Here is a 26,948-nt window from a genome sequence, read left to right as displayed (position 1 = left end):
TCCACGGGTCCCCAGACACTAGTTTGAAAACCCCTGATCTAAACCAGTGGCAGATCAGATCTGTCATATACAGGAATGTGAGGAATGTTCCCCTGAGTTTTATCTTTGTTCTGCCTCCAGCTCCCATGTTATGCAAAGTATAGTCCAGCTGCAAAGTTTCACCCAAGTCAAGATTCTTAACTTTGAGTCTAATGAGAATGGCCTCACACAAACCACATTCCTTTCTATTCATAGTTTCCAGAGAACTAACTGGGAGATAGTTTCTGAGCATTCCTGTGGAAATCACGTCTTTTTGTATCAGATCAGCGTGCTGCGCAAGCACTCTTTGTTTGTGATAAATTGCGTACATTTTCGGGCTTGTCATTTATGTGCGGACTCAGCTAATTATGGGTTAAATTCTTAGAAGGTGTTTGCAACTCTCGACATCCCTAGTGCTCTCTCCAGGCGCTGTCTTTTGGTTTACTAACAGCTTGGCTTTAACAGTGGAGGAGGGGGGCTCAAGGGGGGATTGCAGGGGAGGAGGAAGGCGGTTCTTTTCAATGCCAGAGCAGGCGTTTCGCATTGAGTCATGCATGTCGTATGAGTCCTCCTCCCCTTAGACGATCCCCGGTGATGCCAGCCTGTGACTGTATGCGTGTGCGCTCGCGAGAGAGAGAAGACTGATTGTGTGCCTGGGCGTCTGTGTTGAGCCGTGAGCTCTTTGAGACTGTGCATCCAAGAGTGAAAGTAAAAGAGCAGGAGAACGAGTGAGGAATGACAGAGGAGGGCTGAAGCTACGCCACATACACGAGGCTCTGAGACTCGATTTTGGACCCGACACCTGCCCGAAGCGACACCACCCTTCTTCCTCTCGCTGTGCTTTCACATGCGCACCCAGCACAGTGCCGGTGAGGTGGGCGTCCCGCTGGCAGGAGGTGGCTGCAGTGGTGGCAGCTCAGAGCAGTCACCTGGCTCTGACTCAGGCTTTAGCCCCGCTCTGGGACTGGCCGGAGGGGTTAGAGCAGTGCGAGGGGTCATGTCACATTACTGGAGTCTGGAGAGCCTTCACTCCACCAACGGTAAGACTCGCTCACATTTGGACCTCCAATGTCATAAGTAGTGTGTGTTTTGCTGGACGTTTTGAGCTTGACGTCACTTGACACTCATGCAGCGAGTGACATTCTGCCTCGGTGAGGTTTTTGTGACGGCTCTTGTTCATTGTATTGCAGTCTTTCGGTCAATGTAATGACATTGTCTGAAGCCCTTGATGGGCGAAAGGAGGTAGCTGAAAGAGCCACTGTCTCTATGCAAATGTAAACACATGGCGTAGCTGCTGCTCCTGCATTTAGCCTGTCAAAGCAACAGGAGTCTGCTTGCATGTTACATGTATTGAAGAAACATGAGTTATAGAAATCGAGCTAGATTTGCTGGTGGCCATGTGGGAATCGAGATTAAAGATGATGCCTTACTGTTGAATGAAGATGTGCCACTCTCTTTTCGTCTGCATCCTGCTTAGGTTATTGCATTACTGTCACGGATGTCATCTATTGATCTATGTTCCTGCTGGCTCGTAATTGGTTAAGTGGTAGTGTTGTGGAAGGCTCTGTCAAGTGAGCCAATGTGTATTCTAGATATAGATGGATTGCTTATGACTGAAGTGACGGCGTTACCTGCATTCAGCAGTTGCACACATTCCCTTGCAGGATATTAATGTGCAAAATTAGCATGCTTTGAGCTTTTCCACACCTTAATGTGGTAGTATCATGTCACATCAGCGTTCATGTAAAAATATGTGAAAACATAGGCTGTGTTAAAAATATTTGAGGGGAAACCAACACTGCCCCTTTTGCGTCAGTGAACAGAGCTGATATGTTGATCAACGCAAATTCTTCAGGTTTCCTTTCTAAGAATAGAGCAACTCTCTTTTTCTGTGCTGGCATTACCCTATACTTCCTTGCGCCAGTGGCCGTATAGTAAGACGAATTATGTGAAATGAGAAGAGATGCCAGTTTGAGCAGTATTTTGGTCTCATTATGTTCTCTCAGGGTTGGCATGGTGACAGACAAGCCAATGACCGTCAGCCTAGGTAGCACCGATGTCTCAAACAGCCACCGCTACCCACGTCAGCTGCAATTTGGATGTTTTTCTCATTTTCTGCTTTGTCCTAAGAGAGATGGGATGTGACTTTTCCTGTGATGGAGGGAAATAAATGGTGCACTGTGAGCCGGGGGCAATAGCTAGACATTTCAAACAGCGCTGTCACCTCGTCACGGTTCGCTGACCTCATTTCAGCACTCATACTGTCCGTAGCTGATCGCAGAACAGTTGGAGGAAGAAAAAACTGGAGTGACACGTGAGAAACGCTCTGAACTGAAACTTTCTTAAGTTTGAACATTAGAAATGGTTAATGAGAGTTTGTTTAAAAACAAATCCTAATTTCATGGCATCTCTAGACTGATAGAAATGGTTTGGGTTCAACCCAGACTGGACCAGTAGCAATCAAATATTCTACACCATCCATTCACTGAACTAAGAGACTATATGCCCTAGTGTTGGGCATCAATAACTGGTTTTTAGTGTAATTACTGACTGGGAGGTCGCAATATGTACTCTAATACCTGGAGAATGTATGACGCCATGACAGCACCATGTCTATTTTGCACTTTTAATAGCTCTCCAAAAAAAATCTACCAGTAGGCATCTACAATAATGTAAAATATTTGCAATTGAAATGCATGTGAAAACAAATATGGAATGCCTGTCAGTAGAGTTACTATAATTACCAGAAGGGCCTAACATAGCTATGTTAGCCAATCAAACTTGACCCACTGGTTTGTAAGGTTTTTTTTGTAATGTGTAGCTAAAAAAGTGTTATTAAATTGTTACCAAAATAGTGTTATCACTTTTTTATTTTATTTTTTTTATTTTTTTATAATATAGTGACCTCAAAAGGTATTTAGACATTTAAAAAATAAATGAATATCAATGCATTATAGAATAAAATCCAAGTGGCATTTATTTTAAAGATGGACAACAAAAAAATTATTTTTCAAGCAAAACATTTGAGAATAAAAGAACTATGTTTGTTTAATAGTTTGTATCTAATGCAATGACATTCATTCATTTGTAAGTGCATCGAAAAATCCTAAAATAAAGTATCATGGTTTCGAGAAAAATATTAAGCAGCACAACTGTTTTCAACATTGATAATAATAGCGGGGCTGCCAACTCTCACGCATTCAGCATCGGAATCAAATCACAAGAATTGAATTGTGAAATTTGTGTCAAGAAATAATAAAAACAGTAGCCTACCAGTAATTGTACAATGTAAACATTATAACATGTTGTCACTAAGCTTAATACATTTCTGTTTAGTTACCAAATGTTTTGACAATCACAATACACTTTTTTTTCTTTTCTTCATTTTCTTGTTTCCCCTCTATCATGTCAATGCATGCACCATGACACATTTGACTCCATGAAGGGCTTATCATGTACTTTCCTGTGTTTATATGTGTAAAGGATGCTTGAAAGTGCAGATGCGCTATAGAACGGGCAGCGTGCGGTGGAAACAGTCTCACAGGATGTGTCACCCGCCACCCAAATACATATTATGCTTCTGCAAAGCCTCTTCGTTCTGCTTTCATTATTTGTGTGAAATGCACTTCTCAATTGTCTCAGAGCCAGAAATAGAAAGTCTCAGTTCTTCTCAAAAGCACTTTCATTAAAGTCTTGAGTTTCCATGCTGGAAGAGGAGCAGATGTGTGTCCGTATTTTCCCTGGGGGGTGTTTTGTCTTGATTGCAGAATCTTGTGACCGCCCAGTGCGAGCCAGGTCAAGTGATAGAGAGAGAGTTTGAAGTGTCTAAATGAACGCTCGTTGCTTAATTTTCATAAATGATTATTCCTCACCAAGAAACTGAATGACACGCCATTTAATGGTTAATTCAGCCAAATGTATTACACTAAGCTACGCCTTTGCTTTTCATAATCCAACAATTGCCCTGCTAATCTGGTTAACATGTCGACGGAACGGGGGGTTTGCAGCCCCTCAGGCACTATTACAACTGACGGCAATAAAACAGATGGTGTTTCATTCACACCTTTTTACATAAACCACAATTGTACAGCTCTGCTGTATGCTAGCCTGCTTCAGGCATACAATACTCTTTCCCCATGTACCTCAGTGTCTTATTCTGGTTTCTGCTATGCAAAAAAGATGTGAAGAGATGGATGGTGTTTGACAAGACCTGTTGTGAGTGTTAATCCTCTAGATATTCAAATGAGGGCCACATCTCTACAGGTTTTTACCATTTACATTAACTTAGATTTTAAGGTTCTTTGATGGTTCTTTTTCAGCATTTCAGGTGCAACAAAAACATATAGGGCCCTATCTTACACCCGGCGCAATGCAGCGCCAAGCGCAACGCAAGTGTTTTTTGCTAGTTTCAGTCCGACGCAGTTATCATTTTCACGGCCTGCGCCACGTTGTTTAAATAGCAAATGCATATGCGCCCATTTGTGCGCCCATGGGCATACTGGTCTGAAAACGAGGTGTGTTCTGGCGCATTGTTGGAGTGTTGCTATTTTGAGGCAACAGATATAGACTGCGCCATTGACCAACTGAAACCTGGTCTAAAGTCAATGGCGCAATATTTTTTTTTGTTATTTAAAGAGCGCGTTGTGCGCCTAATATAGGCGGATCCACAACGCGCATACACTCTGCTTATATAAACACACAGGGATGCACAGGAGCACACAAACATGCCACATATTAAAATTAAAAGGATTACAATGTAAAAGATTATTATTGTGTACATAAAGATATGGTGGAATCCGGCTTGTCCCGTAGATGGTCTGCTTGTGCACTTTTACCTCGCGCACGAGCAGTTCCGTTTGCGCTCTGGAGACGGCTTCGGTCTTTCCACTATCAAATTCCGTCATGTAGATAGCAAATCTGCCATGGCGTGAGCGCAACTGGCATTTAAAGGGAATGTGAGATGAGACTCTGATTGGTTTAATGCACGTAAATCCCAAAACACACCCATTACTCATTAAGAGAATAGGGACAACCCTTTTAGACCATGCTAAACTAGCAAAAGTGGATTCGGACACGCCCTAAGTGAACTTGTGCCCTGCGCTTTAGACCATGCGCTTAGATCGTTAAAATAGGGCCCATAGAATAATTTTACAGTTCTTCAGTTGGTTGTATGGTGTACATTATGGATTTTAATGGTTTTCTAAAAATAAAATGTGGAAAACTGTAATATAAAAGAGTTCTCCTATGGCATCAGGCTGCAGTATATATCAGCTTTGTGTCACTGTTACAGTGTTTGTTTGCAGTATCTAATGTGACTCAGTTGCTCCTCTGTTTGAGGTGTTTTGCTCAGTCTGCGGGTGAAATGGCACTGCAGTGTAATCGTACATCCACAGCAACAATAAACTGAGTCCCCCACGGCCACATTGATACCGCAGCACCGACCAGAAGAATTCCCACCATTGTGTGAATGCCTCCGCTTACCTCTCACACAGTTCACACTGTGTTGAACCAGACAGCTAAAATGAAACATTTTTGGCTAGATTCTAACTTATAATGATATCAAAGCTGTTTTGGAGTAGCATATTCACCCTCAATTTCACTGCGGTCAGGATGACGTTCCCACCCTAATTCCATTCTTCATAGCCACTGCATAGAGGGAGACATCATCACTGCTGTGAAATCATTGTGACATATTTCCATTTTCTGTGAGTTCATGGGGAGATTACAAACACTCCTCCCACTGTTTGGGTCATTTAATAAACTTTGATCCTGTTTGCAGGGTTAGTAATAATCTGCAGTCTATACAGATTACTGTTCCAGACTTGTGTGGCATTAATATCAGTCTGCCAGCAATCACAAAGTCAAAAGAGGGCAAGTGTTTTGCTGGTTGAGAGTGGGAAAAGACTGCAAGATCACATACAAAAGAAAAGGGCAAGGACAAGAATGGAGCCTTGACATGGTGAAGGCCCCACGGTTCCACTGATTATATGGTTTTATGAAGAACGGGTTTAAAAGTTTGTATATTATTTTGGCTAATTTGATAATGTTTTAGTACCCATGAGTTTACTAGTATAACAGTCCATGTGCGTTAGCTTTGATGTCATCTATGTGCTTGTGTAAACACTGACAAAGTTCGCTCTTTGACAAATTTGGTTAAATTGATATTTTCTGTTACCAATAAAATTTTATTATATATGTAAACCAATCGTATACATTTTTAAGTAATTAAATCTTGCTCGTTATACATCTAGCCATATATAAACCATGTTCATACTTCTAACAGATTAAATTGAATTGTTTTCACAATTAACAGATTTATGCTGATTCTATGGATTTTTTAAAAATATGATTATTTAAATAAATTCAAGTACATGCAAATAATTATTAACATACGCCATGTTTAATGTTTGAGATGTCTTGGACTGTCTATGACTAAAGATTTTTCTAGTTGACTAGTAGTCATTCATTTAAGCAATTAGTCGACTAAACTCATATTAATAAGCCAAATAAATCATAATAATGCGCCTTTAACTGCCTATGTATAATACTCCGCCTAGGCAGCGGCAGAAAGCACATCCTGTTTGTTTTCTTAGTTTTACAAAGGCACAACATTTACGTGTTATTGTGAGTTTACACAAATAAAATAGGTTACTACAGTTTCAAATGATGTATTATCTGTATGACTAAAAATGACGAGTATTTTATGTTGAAAAAATGTAACATTTTCTGTCGAAGAGAAAGTTTAAATGGGACACATTGTAGAGCTTATCCATTGATTCCAATGGATTCTGCAGAGTTTCCCTCATAATAAAGGCACAAGAATATCATACAAATAAGCAGTTAATCAGTTTGTCAGCCATAAACTTAGTTCTTTGAATACTAAACAGTGAGAGGAGAAGACAAAACCAGATGAAGGCTCTTCGCCCTCAATGTGCACCTCAGCCCTCTGTTGACTGTCTGAGCAACACTTTACCCAGAATTCCTCACCCATCGTCACTCTGCCTGGAGTCCATCAGCTGTCCCTGCAGCTTAAGTGGACGTCAGTAATCTTGCCAAAGACTTTTTCTGCTTAAAGTGAGGAATATCATGCCGCTTTAATTTGTCAGTAAACGACGTGCGCCTGTTTGTATTGAGTATAGTTTATCAGTTCCTCAAGTCTGCTCTCAGACAGGCACCCGCGGGACCGCCCGACTAAGCTGTGCAAGGCACAGGCTGCTCCTTTCTATAGCATGGGTCCTGACCACTTCTTCCTCTCAGGAAATTAGTACTGAGCCGCTCTGAGCCTAACTTCAAGCTACCTTGTACTGTTTTTTTTTAATTTTTTTTATATAAACCAAATTAAGTGTGAGCATGTGCATTGTGTCTGAAGTAGGTAAAAGACACTAAAACAGTTAGGGTTGGTAAGATTTTGTAATGTTTGCTATTAATTTGCATTAAATTGATATTTTCTTCCTTATTGTGATGGCTTCTGCAAGAGGGAGGGTAAGTTATTTTGATTCAAGATTCTAAGGGCACATGAAACCTAATGATGCACACGGATAAATCATTTATAGCAAATAATGCAACATTCCATTAAAAAAAAATTGCTAACATTTTTTTTTCATGGTGACTAATACTTTTGCGGAAACCATGATGCGTTTCTTTCAGGATTCTTTGATTAATAGAAAGCTCAAAAGAACAGCATTTATTTGGAATGAGTGCCATATGTGTCTCGTCCAATCAGTTATATTTCCAAAATCAACTAATAATATAAACTAAACCGTGATGGTACCAGGCTTTTATTTTGAATGTCAGGTCCACTGCAGACACACATTTGTCAGATGACTTGAATGTAATACTCTTTGACTGGATGTGACGTGGAGATTCCTCCCAGGGCCGGCTGTCTCTTCTCTGATACACAGGGAATGTCAGACTCTACTGGGCTAAATGTTTCCCAGTGAGGATCTTATCTGTGACTCACACGCTATCTCTCTTTAGTCAAACACTCTTAGCATAACTCTTCATTATAAGTGCTTATCTACAGCTAACTGATTAGCTAACTTTATTTTTTTTTTTCCTTTAACTATAGCCTCTGTTAGTCCAAACATATGTTTAGGCTGTAATGTTCTTTCATTCATTCATTTATCATCATAACCTTTGACCATTACCGTTCAAAAGTTCGGGGTCAGTAACATTTTGGAAATTCTCTAATGCTCACCAAGGCTACACTTATCTATAATTATAATGTAATTTATTCCTGTTATGCAAAGCTAAAATTTCAGCATCATTACTCCAGTCTTCAGTGTCTTATGATTTATATTGATTTGCTGCCCAAGAATTTTTTTAAAATTATTATCAGTGTTGAAAACAGTTGTGCTGCTTAATATTTTTCTACTGTGATACATATTTTTTTTCAGGATTCTTTGATGAATAAATTTCTTTAAAAAAGAACAGCATTTTTTAAAAAAAAGAAAATTGTATAAATGTCACTTTTGTTAATGCATTCTTGCTGAATAAATGTATTCTTTAAAAAAAAATCCTACTGACCCCAAACTTTTGAACGGTATTATGCATTAAGGTGAGCATAAGAGACTTATTACTTACCCCAAACTTTTGAATGGTAGTGTATATGGATTTCCTTTTAAAAGAAACTGAAGAAAATCATAAGACCGATACTGAGATTATAATTAGTTGTTCTTATTAATATTTAACAATGAAAACTAAAAATAATTGCCCCTGCTGAAGTACCCTAGTTGGAAATCACTGGGTATCAATATTCATATACCATGATATTCACATGTTTTTTATGTGATGAATGCAGGTTCGTTGACTTTAACTCTCCACTGAGATGCAGACCTGGCCCTGGTCTCACAGCACATCTGCTCCAATGTCTCGTATTGAGTTATGTGCAAATATCAGCACAAATGTTTGAAAATTAGGCATATTCGGTGCTTGCTTAGCTACTTTCCCCCCCTCTTGTTGGTGCAGCTGACCTTTGTGTTTTATTTTGATTCGAGGATGATCCATGAGCCGCTGGTGTTCAGAGAAACTCCCATTAAAGCCATCTCCTGAAAGTAGGCTACATGTGCAAATGGACTCTATGATTTGCCTCCGGTCCTGCAGCTCTGATTCCAACAATATGTGGGTAGTAAGCTCAGTGGTTTGTGAGTTTTTCCTCATTGTAATGCTGTGGTAATGTGTTTGGTTTACTTAAACACAGCATGATTTCTCCTGGCAGGCTATGACAGCTCTGGGACGGTTTGCTGCTCAGAGCTCTGATCTGAATTTGAATAAGACACATGTTGCTGTTAAAGAGGTGGAGATTTGTGCATCTGGCACATTTGTTTCAGGTGCTGCAGTACACCTATTCTTATGGTTTATAAAAGCTGATGCACCGTACCAGTTGATTTAAATATGTCTTACACCCCGCTGATTTACTTTTCAAAGGTTAAAAAATAAAGGCAATTTGAAATGACAAGGAAATAGAGCACTCACGTTATCGATTTTTGCTGTCTGTTGTTCAAAGTAAATGTAGGACACCGTTGGAGTGTTAAAACAGAGTCAGTCACGTGAACATGAGCTGATGAGTTTTTTCTAGAAGGACCCTTTGGGCTTATATATCTGCATTGATTCCTGTGCCACTCAAAGCCAGCTTCTAAACCATCTCTTTAAAGTATATTACACTGAGTTCACCTGCTTTGTGGACTCTGTTGCACTCACATGCGCAAAAGAAAAAAAAAAGACATGGTTGGTGCATTGAAGGAACTCTTTCAGGAAGAGTGTGTGATGAATTTGGAATAAAATATGTAAACAAAACGGGCTGATGGTTTTATAGTCAAGGCCTATATTTTTCCAAACCTGTATGACTTTCTCATGACTGATATTTTGTTGATAAATATCTGTTGTTTTGGCCATACAATGGAAGTTAATGGGGTCCAACGTTGTTATTATAGTTTTTATAGCTTTTATTTTTATCATTTTAGTTTTTAGTTTAAGCTTTAGTAATTTCATTATTATTATGCTTATGCTTATTATTTTTTTATATATATTTCTATTTAGCTTAATTTTATTACATTTTAATTTGAGTACTTTAACTTAAACATAAACTTATTTTATTTCAGTTAGTTGCCAAGGCAACAGATACATTTTTCATCTAATATTTATATTTATATTTGATTTGATTTTATTTCAGCTTTATTTTAGGTAATAAAATATGAGTCTTACAGGTGTGGGATGATATGAGGGTGAGTAAAAGTTGAATAACTATATATTTTGGGTGAAATTTCAAATCACTTTAAGTAAATTCTACATTGGCTCTGTCCCAAATCATACTCTCAGCCCTTTGTTGTCCTCTGTATCCACATTTTGATGATGTAATGCCACTTAGACTGTTGGGTAACAATCCGTTGTGAAGTCCTGCTGTTGACTTTGGACCCTGGCTCATGAGCATTCATTTAACCCATAAAACCATTAATGGGACACCCTGCGGTATTGTTGGAATTCACAGATGGGCACAGGCGAAGGCCACAAGACCACTACTCCACATTTGCTGCTTGGTCAAAAGCGACAAGCTCAAAATGTTTTAGACCCAATTCACACCTCTGTTGTCTACTTCTGATGCGATCGACCCAAATGCATCTTAATACCAGGTGTAAATAGGGCCTAAGACAACATCTGTATTTTTTTGTATTTTTTTATTTATTTAACAGGGACAATGCAGTCAAACATAGTTACAATACAAATCCTCCAACTGATGCGCAGCACATAGAGTTTATAGCTAATGCTAATATTCAACTCCTGTCCCTGGTTGGGCTTTTCTAAGTACATTATAAAACAGATACATACAAGTATAAAACATTCACATTTCAAATATAGCATTTTTTTTTTTTTGGTGTATACCTACCAACGCAATGTCATTGCCACAGAAACCAATGCAGATATTCCAGAAATATGCCAGAGCGCCATGGGACACACAAATCGGATCTGAACAGTTGTGATACACAATGTGGACAGTCAATAATTTTAGATCAGATTCCAATCGGATACACAGACTGAGTGCATTATTGTAAGAGCAGACCTCTTCTTTAAATTCAGGTTCTGAGTCAATCACAGATAGAAAAACTTTTTTTTTTTAGGTGAAAAAGTCTAATTAAATGAAATTTAACTGTCTTTATTTTATTTTAAAGTGTAGTTTATTCCTGTGATGGCAAAGCGGAATATTCAGCAGCCATTACTCCAGTCTACTGAGTACTCCCAGTACTCCAGTCTTCAGTGTCACATGATCCTTCAAATATCATTCTTATATTTCAGGATTCTTTGATGGTTGCACTGGAACAGCGTGATTCGTGTGAATGTAAAAGCAACTCAAACTCGGGTTCGCACTTGTTCAGGAAGTAAATAACGTGTATGCTTTTTTGCTGATGATGAGTCTTTAGTTCAACAAAACACATTTAGGGAATGACAGTGGTGAATAAGCATGAGTGTAATTGTGCAGAGTGAGTGCAATCAGAGCGGTAAACGAAAGACCTTTTGAAATCCGCCTTCATGCGATGTACATACAGTAGTGTTGTTCACTCTGCTGCGCATAATAGCTCCAAATTAATAATAAAACACAATATATTGACCCGCGTTGTTTTCTCTCATGCGCCGTGCACGTTTGTGATGATGTAGAGGGCACCGTGAACAGTCACATTCGGACCACAGCAATGTGAAAACCCCCCCAAGACTAAGCTAAGGCTTTTAGATAGCATTTGAATGGCATAAACTTGCTCCATGACTAAAAGGGAAACCAGGGAAGAATGAAATTCCATTTAAAAAATGATGTGACCTCTGTCTGAGGTGAAGGGACTGCGTTTTTATCTTCTTTCAATCGTTTGTCTTCGTTCTTCAATGTTCTGTGCTTACTAATGTTCTTTTTGATGAGTGTTATAATGCAAGTTAGTGTCATTTTAGAACTAGGTCTTAATCTTTAAAGTGCACGTGGATTAGGCTGAGTGGAAGTCTTCGCCTGCATGGCTCAGAGGTGAATTTGTGCGGTCGGGTGACTTTATCTGAGGATGTGGACTTATAAGGAAGCAGGTCAGTGCGCATTCACAGTCCTGCCTGTATGATCAACTCCTTAAATTATCCTCAACGGATCATAAATCATATATAAAGAGATGAAGGATATATATATATATATATATATATATATATATATATATATATATATATATATATATATATATATATATATATATATATATATATATATATATATATGTATATGTGTGTGTGTGTGTGTGTGTACATTCATGGAGCCCTAACATGGTAAACTGGTTAAAAACATGCACGAGTTAACACACTCATGTGCATGGATGTTCACACATCTCTTCAGGGTTTGATTCTAGACTAGATACTAGTGTTATTTTATACACTCAAAATGTAGTTTTTTATTATAGGATTATTCCAGGTTCAGAACAAGTTAGGCTCAATCGACTGCATTTATAGCATAATGTTGATTAAAAGCCCTCATCATTCCCTAGGGTCATTTTTTACCGAAACTCTTTTTTTAAAATATATTTTATTTTATTTGAGTATTCATCGGAGTGGTCCAAGACCCAAGGACTTTTGTTGCACTTGAACCATGAATACACACTTTTTTTTTTTTTACTGGATTCAAGGAGTTTATGTGATAGGAATCACCCTTAGGAATGAATGGAATGCGAGGAATACTTCAGTATACATAGAAAACCCTAAAAAATGCTCAAAATTAAAATAAAAAATGCTAAAATTTACCTAAAATTTATAATGTCTTTAGGACCCAGTGGAACAGCTCATTTGCTCCATATAGAGCTATAAGACCATCTATTGGCAAGAGTCATGAAATATCATGTTTTATATATATATATAGATTTGAGCTGGTTATTGCAGGTATTGGAGAGTTATTTTGAATTTAAGTTGAAAGAATGTGAAGAACGTGCTTGAATTATATTATTTATTGATAAAATCTAGTCATTTAAAGGTAGATATATATTATAGAAAATTATGAAATGACATAAGCTTTCTGGACCAAAAAAAAATAAATGTATTGCGTTTTGCGTTGGGGACAATTAAAAAATTCAGTGAATATTTTAATGTTGACGGAATGTCCCCATTGCAAAATGCAATACATTTATACAAATAATGCTTTCAACTTCTACTAATCATAGCTGTGATGGCATGTCACGTATAGGCTTCAGTTTGTATTAAGAAAGTCCCCTGTTAATGCAGTACACCAGATTCAGTCTCCTTCAGATCTGTGCCACAAAAAGCTCAAAAACAAACCCCAAACCATGTCCTGCTTTAAATCAGGCAGTATTACAAAGAAAACAGCACATGAACTCAGTTACAGGGCTGTCCTAGACAGGGTTGTTTGGGTTACCCCACTGTGACTGTCTGACTTTGGGCTCTGAGTGAACTATATTTAATATCATCAGCCCATGTGGCTCTGGAAATGCTGAACTCAGCTGACATGTGCTGTCTCGTATGCTTTGAGCCACACTTAACGGCCGATAAACAAATCAGGACGATTTCATTCGCTTGTCCGTCTCCCTAATCAATCCACTGGCTCAATAATTAACCTACATAGAAGAGCATGACAGGATTACCAGATTCATTTTCACACGCACAGCTTTCCTTGTAAATGACAGCAAATCTTCTGTGCTTTAGGGGCATTTTCCCCCAAGGATCCATTTCAGCAGTTGAATTTTGACGTGAAGCCACTTTCGCCAGAGTTTCGATGCAGATTACATTCTCAGTTACATCTTCATGATTTAAAGCAGTATTCTCATTTACCTCAATTTCATGGACCTTGCCCTCATGCATCGCCAGAACAGTGGATCTTTCCAGAGGTGTAAATTTAAGGCTAACTCCATTCCCTCCCATCCATTTATTATGAATGAGACAGGAAGAGAGCTTCTTGTGGCGGCCAGGTCTTCTCTTCCTCACTGGTTTACTGCACAGTAATAAATAATAGCAGTCCTGTCCGTGGAGAAACCAGCCAGCTCTGGCAGCAGAGTGTTTCCAGTGCTTTAAAAACACCAAATGCATGAACGGGGGCACATTAATGCACCACTGTGGATTCAATAAGCATCTCAACTGTTTTACTGGAGCATTTTGGTCAGACTGTTGGCCTTAAAAGGGAAATTTAGCTGCAAGCTTCTTGTTATGGTTCCCTTAAGTGTCTGCTAACAATCTGAAAACCATTGGGTTGTTAAGAAAGCTTTGTTTTGATGCTAGACATGTTTTCAGTTATAATGACGAGTGCTTTGGTCACGTTCTAAAGTCATTTTTAGCAGTAAAACAATGTAAGCGAATCAGCAGCTGCCAGAAAACAGTTTTTTTATGACAGTTTTTTCAGAGTCTTTTCTGTTGCTCTTCATTATTGTTTTTCTTTTGACATTAGGTATGTTTCCATCATCCTGTTTTATGTGCATTTTGAAGTATCGCATCAGAAACGAGTGATGGAGTGATAAATTCCCTTAATTCGCAAAAAAGTTTTTACGCTCACTTAAGTTGGTTTTTGACTTGTGCGAAAAGAGTCAATGTGAATAATGGGAGATAGAAACGCATTAGCCGAATAAATTCTGACATAGCGAACATTAAACCCACATGACTAATCGACTGTTTTCGCTGATGCTGTTTTATTTACTGTTGGTTACTACTAGGTTACCAATACCACTGTCATCCGCTTGAATAACTTGATGAAAACGCACATAATTTGCATTTGTTTTTTTTTAGAACTGAAAAATACATGACGTGCGGAACTGTCAAATATGTCTGTCTATCCTCTATCGTATGCTTGCGGTACATAGGAAAACAATGGAAAACAGCACAGTGGAATGCAAACAATCCATTCTGTGTGAATGTCCCCCTAGTGTGCAATGCATGCCACAGGTTTGGCTGTTTCAAGCTTGAACAGTGTGGTGTGTGAACCACATTCCCTCAGTATGTTCTTGCCAACTGTTAATGAGATGCAGCTAATCAAATATTCCAACTGCTAATTAGTGGATTAATCCTTTTATCAAGTGTGACCATGCAAGTGGAGGTGATTACATTTCCTGGCTGGGAAAACGGTTGTGTAACCTCAGGCTCCCTGTGGTAAACATTAAAATCTCATATCTTAACTGTGAGATCAGTTAGATGCTAAATCTAAAATATACTTGAATATATAAAATATAACTTTGCTCTTGAAGTAATGAGTAGTAGGCTATATCTGACAAATGTTTAAAATGTATATACACTCACATGAGTGTCATATCAGGGTCGTAGAACTGTTTTTTTTTATTTATTTTATTTATTTTTTTATTGTGCTTGATGCTAAAGACCCCCAAATATGATGATAGCCTTATTAGGAGGGACCCTTTTCATAAAATGCTTTGGTCACACTTTAGATTAAGGTCTAATTCTCACTATCAACTACCTATTAACTATGACTTAAAAACTCCTATTTTATTAGTTAATAAGGTAGATGTATTGGTATACAAAGAGACGTAAAGGTATTGGGTTGGATTAAAGGATGTAGACTATGGTCATGCAGAATAAGGCATTAAAATGTACTAATAAACAGCCAATATCCTAGTAATATGCATGCTTTTAAGCAAATAGATAATAGTGAGAATTGGACCCTAATCTAAAGTGTTACAAAAGCTTTTATATGTGTAGGATTATAAAGACACATTGTTTAATGGAAATTAATTAATTGCCTTTGATTTTGTCATGGTGCTAAAGCAAAATATTTCCCAAAAATATCTGCCATATATTTACCATGTGTTAAATTGACAGTGTAATTTTTTTCTACCCATGATTAGAGTACAATTAAATAGTTTAACCAGCTTTTAGAAGAACGGATTCTGTAATGTTGCCCTTTTTGAATTTAATTGATTTGTTTGTTGTATGTTACATATTTTATCGTTTTGTAAAAAGCATAAGAATCTGTATGTTATCCTTTTTGATATTTTTTTCATGGACCTCTTTAGCACCCCCTTGTGGCTTCCTTCGAGTCTCTTGACACCCGTTTGAAAACCCTCTGGCCTAGAAAAAGCCATTTTATTCCACAGAGTGGGCCACATACTCAGAGGAGGCACCATTTTGAGATCACAGATCATATTCTTGTTGTTCAATCATGGGTCATTAATTAAGTCCAAGACCACTGTCATATTGCCCATTAAAACATAATAAAAAATGACTTATTGAACTTAAATGCTGTAAATATATCATACACTACTTAAGTGTTTAAATGTTTTAATGCAAAATGGCCCGATTTTATTTATTGTGAACAGAACTATGTATGTTTAAGTGGTTTTGTATCTTTTAATTTAAATACTTTCATTGTCATATTAACAAACACAATATCCCATTCCCAAGACTAAGTTTAATCAGTGTTTGAGTCGCTAGACCTCAAATGTTGCCGAATTGAAACAGATTTGTGCTTTGCTTTCCAGCGTTGGTGATAACCGATGGATCGCAGGATAAGTCTGGCCTTGCGGATGAGGTGGGGAGTGAAGATGACCTGTACAATGAGTTTCGCAGCTCCTCCAACAGATTTGGACACCCAGGAGGAGGAGGAGAGCAGCTGGCCATAAATGAGGTACAACATACAGGTGGTCTGTGTGTGTGTTTGTGTTCACAGATCGTGGTTCTGTTTCTCTGTCATTCACTTTCCCAAACTTTACTCATAGAACCCTTAAAGGGCCGGTAGGTTGCGTTTGAAACCCGAGGACAGAGCCAAAACAGAACGTGTTTTTGTATGAAGATAACTGGTTTCAGACAAGCTTTCAAGGCTCCACTTTAGTTTAGGATGCGCTCTTTATTTAGTGTTTATACATGTTGAAATTCAGTCACTGTAATTTAATAGTCTACTACCCATTTGTCCCTCTCCTGAGGCCTGAGATCAGCAGTATGACCTGCCGCCACCCTTCTTCTCCCATCATCTTTAGCATGACTGAGGGTGAATTCGTGCTGTTATCTACAAAGAATTTCAGAGAATATGCAGAGTGTCAGAGTTTGATATATGACTGTTTGGTCTCATTATAGAAAGCCGCTCAGTAACTCCATTCAGCATTTTAGTTAGAAACAGCAGAAAAATCTAATCAACAGCCAGGCCTCTGGGAGCTTGATGTGCACTGAGCTGCACAGAAGACCTGTGTAGATGCTGTTGTTATTGTTTTTTAGCACTTCTGTCCTGGTAAAGAACCCAGTAAAGAGTAAGCAGGCAAACTTGAAGTGTGATTGTTTTACTGCAGAGCTAAGGCAGCCCATACTGCAAAAAATAAATAAATAAATAAAATAAATAATATATATATATATATATATATATATATATATATATATATATATTGCCAAAAGTATTGAAACACCCCTCCAAATCATTGAATTAAGGTGTTCAGGTGTTCCCATCAATTATATGGCCAAAGTGTATAAAATCAAGCACCTAGGCACATGCAGACTGTTTCTACAAACATTTGTGAAAGAATGGGTCTCTCTCAGGAGCTCAGTGAATTCAAGCATAGTTCAAGCTTATTGCCACCTATGCAATAAGTCCATTCGTGAAATTTCCTCACTACTAAATACTCCACGGTCAACTGTTAGTGTTATTATGACAAAGTGAAAGCAATTTGGAACAACAGCAACTCAGCCACGAAGTGGTAGGCCACGCAAAATCACAGAAGTGGGATCAACGCATGCTGAGGCGCAGAAGTCGGCAACTTTCTGCAGAGTCAATAGCTACAGACCTCCAAACTTCGTGTGGCCTTCAGATTATCTCAAGAACAGTGCGTAGAGAGCTTCATGGAATGGGTTTCCATGGCCGAGCAGCTGCATCCAAGCCTTACATCACCTAGTGCAATGCAAAGCGTCGGATGCAATGGTGTAAAGCACGCCGCCACTGGACTCTAGAGCAGTGGAGACGTGTTCTCTGGAGTGATGAATCACGCTTATCTGGCAATCCGATGGACGAGTATGGGTTTGGCGGTTGCCAGGAGAACGGTACTTGCCTGACTGCATTGTGCCAAGTGTAAGGTTTGGTGGAGGGGGGATTATGGTGTGGGGTTGTTTTTCAGGGGTTGGGATTGGCCTCTTAGTTCCAGTGAAAGGAACTCTTAATGCTTCAGCATACCAAGACATTTTGGACAATTTCATGCTACCAACTTTGTTGGAACAGTTTAGGGATGGCCCCTTCCTGTTCCAACATGACTGCGCACCAGTGCACAAAGCAAGGTCCATAAAGACATGAAGAGTCCATAAAGAGTTTGTGTTAGCGAGTTTGGTGTGAAGGAACTTGACTGGCCTGCACAGAGTCCTGACCTCAACTCGTTAGAACAACTTTGGGATGAATTAGAGCAGAGACTAGAGCTTCTCGTCCAACATCAGTGCCTGACCTCACAAATGCGCTTCTAGAAGAATAGTCAAAAATTCCTATATACACACTCCTAAACGCCTTCCCAGAAGAGTTGAAGCTGACATAGCTGCAAAGGGTGGTCCAACTCCATACTGAACCCTACGGATTGAGAATGGGATGTCATTAAAGTTCATGTCCCAAAACTTTTGTATATATATATACATATTTTTTTTTTTTTTTTTTTTTTTTTACCAATACATTTTTTGTACATTTTTGTAAATTTTAGAAAATATATATTTCAAAGCATTTAAAAATATAATTTCCTTCTATATATTTCAAGCCAATAAAATAATTTTACATCACATTTAAAGAAAATCTTTATTTGTTGTCTATAATACGTGTACACAATGAACACATGAACATACAATGAACAGAAATGAACATACTTTACAATGTTCAAAACAAAACAACAACAAAACACCCTGTTACACTGCAAAAAATTGTTCAGGAATAGTTCATGACCAAGAGTTGAAGGTGTTGCCTACGCAGGTGGTTTTAATGTTGTGGCTGATCAGTGTATTTTAAAATACAATTTTAAATGATAGATACAAAATATAGTTTCGATCTCTAGCAGGCTCCATCCACATTTGCATTTAGCCTAAAAGTAGGCTACTGTAAGATTGGAAATATATTTTCTTGGCCTTGAAGAAATTAACTTAATAAAAATGTTTATCTTATTTTGCACTTCTAATGTACTTTTTATTATTTCAAGGACATTTGAAAATAGTTTTACTAGAAAACCAGACAAAAATACGGATTGTTAGCCGTTTTGCAGAGCAACTACCCATAGACCATTTAGAACACCTTAGCTACTGCATAGCAGCAACCTGTCAACCAACCACAGTGATCTAGCAACAAGCTAGAAATTATTTTACACAGACAAGCACAACTTTTTTTTTTTTTTTTTCTAAAAGTTAAAATATAGTTTTAGTGTTCATTACCAGTGTGTTGGGGAGAATATTTAGTTTCAGTGTTGGAGAGAGTGAGTGATTGTTTTGCTTGTGCATGTGTCAGAAAGAAAGCTGCTGATTTTAAAGGAAGTATCGTGCTGTGTGACACTGTGACAGTGGGATGAGGCTCTGCGGCAGAGAGAGAGAGAGAGAGAGAGAGAGAGAGAGAACAGAAGGTTGATGGAATCAGAGTCCTTTACTAATCCCATTAGTTGTGCACAAATTGATGCACGGGAACGAGACGAGTGGGAATGACTGCGTTAATCCTACCTCGCCGACACCGACCCGGGTCAGGAAATGAAAGCTCAAGAGGTGTTTGGTACCTCATGCAGCCTTTAATTAATATCTCCAGCAGCACTAGCACTGCCTTGAGAAGACGAACAGGACGTGCTTGCTTTTAGCCGGGAAGTGCGACTGACTGGCAGTCGGCTCGGCCAATGGAGACACGCCAGGATAGAAAGGATGTATTGTGCTGCATTCTCTCGCATCCCTCCCCCCACCGTCGCCTCCCTCCTGCTGCCGCTAAATCCGGCCTCCGCTACTCTGGTATCCTGGATACGCTTCACAGCACCGCCAGCCGATTGGCTGGGAAGGATAAGAGGAAAAAAATCCGGAGCAAAAACAGAAGTCAATTCGGGGAGATGGATGGATGGTTTTTGCTAGTGCCGCTAAGCACAGATGCAGCAGCCATTTCCACCCCTCAGGTTTGCGTTTTGCAAAAGAGATGGTGAAATAAGAAAGGATTCCAAGTGTTTTAATCAGATCCAAGGGAATTAAAACGGCCGTGTGTTCAAGCAGAGCAGGAGGACGAGAACGAGGGGGAGGCAGCGGAAGGAGGACAGAAGGAGAAATACAGACAGGAAGGGACAGAAAAAAGCATAGACGGAGAAGAAGAATACATGGAGGCGGAGAGACGCATCCACCCCTGCTCCTGACATCAGCAGCGCACGGGGAAAAGATTGAGGGGAGCGACGGACGAGGAGGAGAAGGAGGAAGATTGCGCGCACGCGAGAGAAAGAGAGAAAGAGCGAGAAGGGAACGGAAAGGAAGTGAGCAGGTAACTGTGGACGTGGAGGCTCTCCCCCCTCCCACTCACGCTTCACAGAGAACACAGAGCGGATCCGGCCGACACACTGTGTGCCGTCGAGCATTCGCGCGCAGACCTCTAGGCGAGGGGGCTTCCGGCGCCATGGCTCGCGGAGGCCAGCGAACGGCGTCTCGGCAGGGCCTGAGTCACTTCCTGCTGCGCTGCAACCTCAGCCCGGAGGCCCAGAAGGTGGTGGTGTTCGTCATCATGATGTTGCTGGTCATCATCAACGTAGTGCTGATGTTCCTGCTGGCCTTCCAGTAGAGCGCAGCCGCAGTGAGGAGAAAGAGCGAGGGGAGGGGTGGAGAGGAAGACAACGGTGAGGAGGAGGAGGAGGGAAAGTTGGTCCCTCTCGCTCACTCGTGGATGGGTTTTCGGGATGCAGACATCACAGTGCAGGTAACCAGAATGGGTGTGTGGTTGGCGGCATTCAACCAGAAGTAATGTGCTGAGATGGCACTGCGTGAATTATTCACCAGCCCGTAACCACTCTTGAGTGGCTTGTAGGGGTCAGTCTTTGATTTCAAGTCATCTAAATGGCTTCTTCAGACGTTTTGTAAGCTTTTGTGAGTATGTTTGGGTGTTTATGTGTGGGAAACTTTGAATTACGGTGCTTGTTTTTGTTGTATAACTGTCAGCTTGTGCCTTGAGCTCATGTGAGGCGTTCTTTTTTGTGTCCCAGAGGGATCTGCACAATCCTTTTGCTGGCAAGCAGGACTCTGCAGAGAAAGAGGTCACACAGATGAGCTTGACACGGTTATGCTGGGGTTATAGCTCAGTAGAGCAGCGTGGCGTCTCGGTGAGGAATAAACATCCAGAAGGAAATAAATTGGCCAATGCACTTGGCTTAGTTTGGGTCTATGCAAAGCAAAGAATGTTCTGTATTTACTCAGATAGTGGAAACGTTTGAATACCATAACTGACATACTAGTTATAAAACCTTATTCATTCATGATCAGCATATTTTCTTTACTTTTTGTTATATGTTTGCACAATATGCTCCAGGGCTTTTTCCTGATAGTGTCTTCAAATAGCCTAAACCAAGAAGCTGTAACTCTCAGGCTGTGAAGAGGAGGCACATGGGAAAGTATGTGGGTGTGTCGCTAGGCAACAGGGTACATAGGCACAGATCTTGTGATGAGAATGCAGGGCTCTGGATTCAGGGGGTGTATGTTCACTATTCAGCCTTCGAGTCCATCAACGCTGTGTGGACAGAGAATGAAGTGTGATGATTACATCAGCACCAATAGATCACGTTTAGCCGTGCAGTAGAGATGGTTGAATGGAGGCTGTTGAGCTTGCCAGGATTTCACTTAATTTTCACTATAGCCAAGCTGAACAGTGTGGCAATACATCACTCCACTTTTTGTTTTCTTTGCCAAACCAATCCTTGCACAAGCAAAAAGCGGAAACGTAAAATGACCACTCAGGGAAAAAAGCAGACAGCAGACAGAAAAGGCTTAATTTGGCAATGCTTCCTCCAATGATACATTGCAGTTTGGTTTTGGTTAAGTGCACAGAATGAAGGGTTGTGTATCTTTGCTTGATAACACACTATGCCACTGAGATGCTGGAACAGACTGAAATTGAATGCTCTGTATTGTTTCACAATGGTTTTTTGGCATAGCAAGGCAAAACAATTAACCTTTTTTCACCAGATGTTAGATGTATTGAGTATTGTGTATATGTATGTATAGGGGATGTTGATCAGTAAAAAAATCACACAAGGTTCTCTAATTAATCTTGATTAATCATACCTAACATTATATTGTGTACTGATAAATATATTTTCACTTTGAATCTCCAAATGAATGTGCAAATTTATTTCTGGGGATATAATGGGTGATTATTGTCATTCGACATTACAGTATATTTGAAACCAGTGCCTAAACTGCAAATTATCAGATTGTTTTTATTTATCATGTACTGAATTAAAAATGATAGAACATTCAAATATTATAACACCTTTTAATTTAAGTGAACTTCAACAACACAAATAAGAACAATTAATTTCATTTATTTGCACAAATATATAAAAGTAATAAATAGTAATATTTAACTACATCTGTCATGCACAAACTCAGTATGAAAATTGTGTATATTGTTTAGTTTTGAAATGATGCATCGAAAGATTAAACTGACTGAACGTACATACATTAATGGCATTTTGCTAACATTTTAATTAGAGACTATTAAAAATTTCATACAAAACGTAAAATAAAAATTGCATTAAAATCCTCTCATTATTCAGTGTTGCATATTTTTTATAACACCAGTAAAATCATACCAGATATATACTGTAAATATTCAATATATCGCCCAGCCCTAATGCAGACTGCATGTTGTTGTACAATGTGTATTGAACAGAAAAAGCAAACAAGTATAAAGGCCTATTCACAACAAGGACAATAACTATAAAGATAACGATAAAGATATAGTTCTAAAAATCATTCTCAATATTAAATAATAGCAGTTCACACCACAGCTATAACGATAACGGCACAGAGAAACAATATCAATGGAATCACGTTCAGAACGTTATCCAGCGGATGAACAATAAAAAACATTGACAGCCAATCAGAATCCATTCTGCTGTAACAAGCTCGAGCATTCAAAGTGACAGACAAGCATGCGCTTAAAACAAACAGAACGATATCGTCCGCTTGTGTGGACACTAATATAGTTATCTTTATAGTTATCGTTCTTGGTGTGAACGGGCCTTAAGTATTTAAGATTACTCGAGTAGACATTTTCATCCACACACATGTTGAAGATCCCTGTAGCTCCTCCTCTAATATGATCAGTTATATTTCATCATTCAGTTTTGCCTTCATCTTGTGTTTGTCAATAGCTGATCAGTGATGGCAGCGTGTGCGCGGAGGCTCTGTGGGACCATGTCACTATGGACGACCAGGAGCTGGGCTTCAAAGCTGGAGACGTCATCGAAGTAGTGGACGCCACAAACAAGGAGTGGTGGTGGGGCCGGGTGTTGGACAGCGAGGGCTGGTTCCCCGCCAGCTTCGTTCGGGTAAAAGAAAGCAGACTTCCCGCTCATAAAAAAAAATTAGATTACTGTCATATTATGTCATCACTATTACATTAAGCTACATTGAGGGGTCTTCGATGCACCTGTTCTTTTTGCCAAGGGGATTGCTAAAAGGAACTGCACTTTCAACATTTAGCAGAAAATGCCAGACATTGTGTCATAGTTCAACATCGTGAACTAACCTATAACCTTGTTATTGATAGTTACGGGTGAACCAAGATGAGCCCATGGAGGAATACTTAGCCCATCTAGACGGGGCCTCGGAGGGGGGTGGAGCCAGCATGGGGGGTCCTTTAGGGCCCGGCCTGCCCTGCAAGGAGCAGATGAGAGCCAACGTCATCAATGAGATCATGAGCACAGAGAGGGATTATATCAAGCACCTGAAGGACATCTGTGAGGTCAGTTTACCACATGACTCTGATCGATCGGTTCTACCTCATTATGTAGATCTTGTTACATTCTATAGTGTCACCTGGCACTGTGTTTACATGCTGAGAGAAAGACTTGATTCACATCAGAGTAGCTGTTCCGTAACTCAGCTATACCATTGCTTGACATATTTATCTTGGCTTCCAGGGCTATATAAAACAGTGTCGGAAGAGGACAGACATGTTTACCGAGGAGCAACTGCGCACTATTTTTGGCAACATCGATGAGCTCTACCGCTTCCAGAAGAAATTCGTCAAAGCCTTGGAGAAGAAATTTAACAAAGACCATCCTCACCTCAGCGAGATTGGCTCCTGCTTCTTAGAACAGGTAAGCTGACTTCGATGTAGGCGTTGATGTAGGATACCGTTTTTACGCTTGGATTTTTATTGTGTTCTCTTCGCTTGTTTCCATCCAGCAAACAAACTTCCAGATCTACTCTGAGTATTGCAACAACCACCCCAATGCCTGCGTTCAGCTCTCCAAGCTGATGAAGATCAAGAAGTATGTGTTCTTCTTTGAGGCCTGTCGCTTGCTCCAGAAGATGATTGACATTTCATTGGATGGATTCCTGCTTACTCCTGTTCAGAAGATCTGCAAGTACCCTCTGCAGCTGGCTGAACTGCTGAAGTACACTAACCCACAGCACAGGTACTTTGCTGTATTTTTCTCAGCATTTTTGTCTGTCATCTCACCCTGTCTGTGGAAGCAGGCCTTAGTTCTCTTCTAAAGAAAGATTCACTCTTAAAAAGCCTTACGTTTTTTTTTATTGCCAGCCATTCATTGCACAAAAGGTTCTTTATACTGGAAAAAGGGTCTTTAGATTTTTAAATGTTTTTAACACTAAGAGAAATGGTTATTCACTGAAAGGTTCTTTGGGGAGATTACAAAATGGTTCTTCTATTCTATTCTTCAAGTGATTCTATTGCATCCCTTAAAAAAAAAGCAAAACAAACTTTGGAACCTTTGTTTTTAAGAGTGTAGGTAAATAACAGATGCAATTATTGATTGAGAATTTGTGTAGATGCCACTTCATGTATGTAATGATGGAAGAGACGCAGAGGGCTCGTATACACTTGGCATTAACATGTGACCTGTTTCTGGATGTTGTCAGGAAGTGTCCTCTTAAACCATTTTTGTAATTACCATGTCATTATACACATATGTGTCCTCATAAACCACAAATGTCAGATCACACACACACACACACACACACACACACACACACACACACACACACACACACAGCACGCACAGCAAAAATGTAGTTATATATAATCAAGGCATATTTTTCACTGTATGATTATTATTCACAAATAAAACAAAGGAGCATTATTTTTGTTAATATATATAAGTACCCATTTAAAAATACATGCGTACAAGTTCATGATCATTTGTCTAATGGACGAAGACAAATTGCTGAACTAGTTTTTTGAACGATTTGGTTCACATTTTGCTTATTGGCATTTTACATCTATACAAAATCTCATATATTCTGCTTTTCAGAGATTATAAGGATGTGGAAGCTGCCTTAAACGCAATGAAGAATGTGGCCAGACTGATCAATGAGAGGAAGAGACGTCTGGAGAATATTGACAAAATCGCCCAGTGGCAGAGCTCTATAGAGGACTGGGAGGTAAATCACAGGAGCATCATGGGTGTAGAGTTCACACACTTATTCACTCCAGGTATGTGTGTGGTCTCACAGGCTCTTTCTCCCCTTCATTAGGGTGAAGACATCTTGAGCAGGAGCTCTGATCTGATTTTCTCTGGAGACCTGACCAAGATCTCCCAGCCACAGGCCAAAGGCCAGCAGCGAATGTTCTTCCTCTTCGACCACCAATTGGTTTTCTGTAAGAAGGTCAGTCACTCGCCAGCGAGAGCAGAATCACTGTTATTTATGGAAGATGGTTTTTATGTGAGTAGCTCTCAGCAGTATTAAAGTAGTTCCTGTCTTGATTGGTACCCCAGGATCTGCTTCGGAGGGACATCCTATACTACAAGGGTCGGTTAGACATGGATCAGATGCAAGTGGTGGATGTAGAGGATGGGAAGGAGAAGGACTTTAACGTGAGTGTGAAGAATGCCTTGAAATTGTGTTCTCCCGGGGGAGAGGAGGTCCACCTCCTGTGTGCCAAGAAACCCGAGCAGAAGCAGCGCTGGCTGCGAGCCTTTGCAGATGAACGGGAACAGGTCCAGCACGACCTCGAAACAGGTGAACAGCACTTCTTCTGCCAGGCTCTTAGAAGCGGAATGAAAAGCATTGATTTTACTGTCCACAGTCTTTAAATGGATTATTTTGAGATTTTTCTACAACTCACAATGCACCAATTGCTCTCCATAAACAAAAATTGACATAATCTGGCCAGTAAGCAACCACCTAGCAATGGCAACCAGTGTCATATTTTTCATTAATATTATTTATATACTATTGCAGTTTTGGTTAATATTTTGAATTCGATTTTATTTTTCAGGTTTTGTTTTAAATGCAATTTTAGCATTATGTGCTTTTTAGTTTTAATATATCACTTTTATTTCAGTTTGTTTGTTTTTTATTGATTCCAGGTAGTAATTTTAGTGCTTCCTCTCAGTTTGCGATAATAACCAAACTATCGCTAAAGTACATTCAAACAGTTAGCAATGCCATTTGATCATATACAAAGTTCTGTCATGAAACTCTAGATGGTGCAGGCTAATAGGTCAATTAACTCGTTATCTATAGGGCACAGCTGATTGGTTCCTGCATATCAGTATCTAATGAGCTTGCGTGCTCAACCTTCAAATACTTGGTCAGCATTTGCCTTAGCAGTGCAGCACGCTTCAGAAACCCTCCATCTTCCCCAGCTCCACCTGTATAGATCAGTTACGACAGGTAATTCATGTATGCTAAATTGTACAGCAGTAGCATGACTTAATTGCTCACAACAGTGTTGTGTATGTATTGGCAGTAGCAAGTCCTGTACTTGCTCTGCAGCAGCAGCAACAATTATCAACTGCAACAGCACTAACAGCAGAAGCGTAGCA

General features: G+C 39.5%; 1 protein-coding gene across 5 annotated transcripts in view; it reads left to right on the top strand.

Annotated features, from left to right (window-relative positions):
* Positions 1–26,948, top strand: part of arhgef4 (Rho guanine nucleotide exchange factor (GEF) 4) — an 80,863-nt gene that overhangs the window by 50,824 nt on the left and 3,091 nt on the right. For 4 of the 5 annotated variants that reach the window (XM_081373732.1, XM_081373729.1, XM_081373731.1 and 1 more), the window contains 8 exons: positions 16,461–16,606; positions 23,304–23,480; positions 23,702–23,896; positions 24,075–24,254; positions 24,343–24,575; positions 25,431–25,560; positions 25,654–25,785; positions 25,896–26,139. In XM_081373732.1, coding sequence (XP_081229858.1) covers positions 16,461–16,606; positions 23,304–23,480; positions 23,702–23,896; positions 24,075–24,254; positions 24,343–24,575; positions 25,431–25,560; positions 25,654–25,785; positions 25,896–26,139 — 1,437 coding nt within the window. Of the gene's footprint in view, positions 1–597; positions 1,059–16,460; positions 16,607–23,303; positions 23,481–23,701; positions 23,897–24,074; positions 24,255–24,342; positions 24,576–25,430; positions 25,561–25,653; positions 25,786–25,895; positions 26,140–26,948 lie in introns of those variants that run through there. The other variant, XM_081373733.1, reaches the window with a different exon arrangement.

The sequence above is a fragment of the Scardinius erythrophthalmus genome (genome assembly GCF_964197995.2).
Source record: "Scardinius erythrophthalmus genome assembly, chromosome: 9".
NCBI lineage: Eukaryota > Metazoa > Chordata > Actinopteri > Cypriniformes > Leuciscidae > Scardinius > Scardinius erythrophthalmus.
This window is presented reverse-complemented; position numbering and strand designations above follow the sequence as displayed.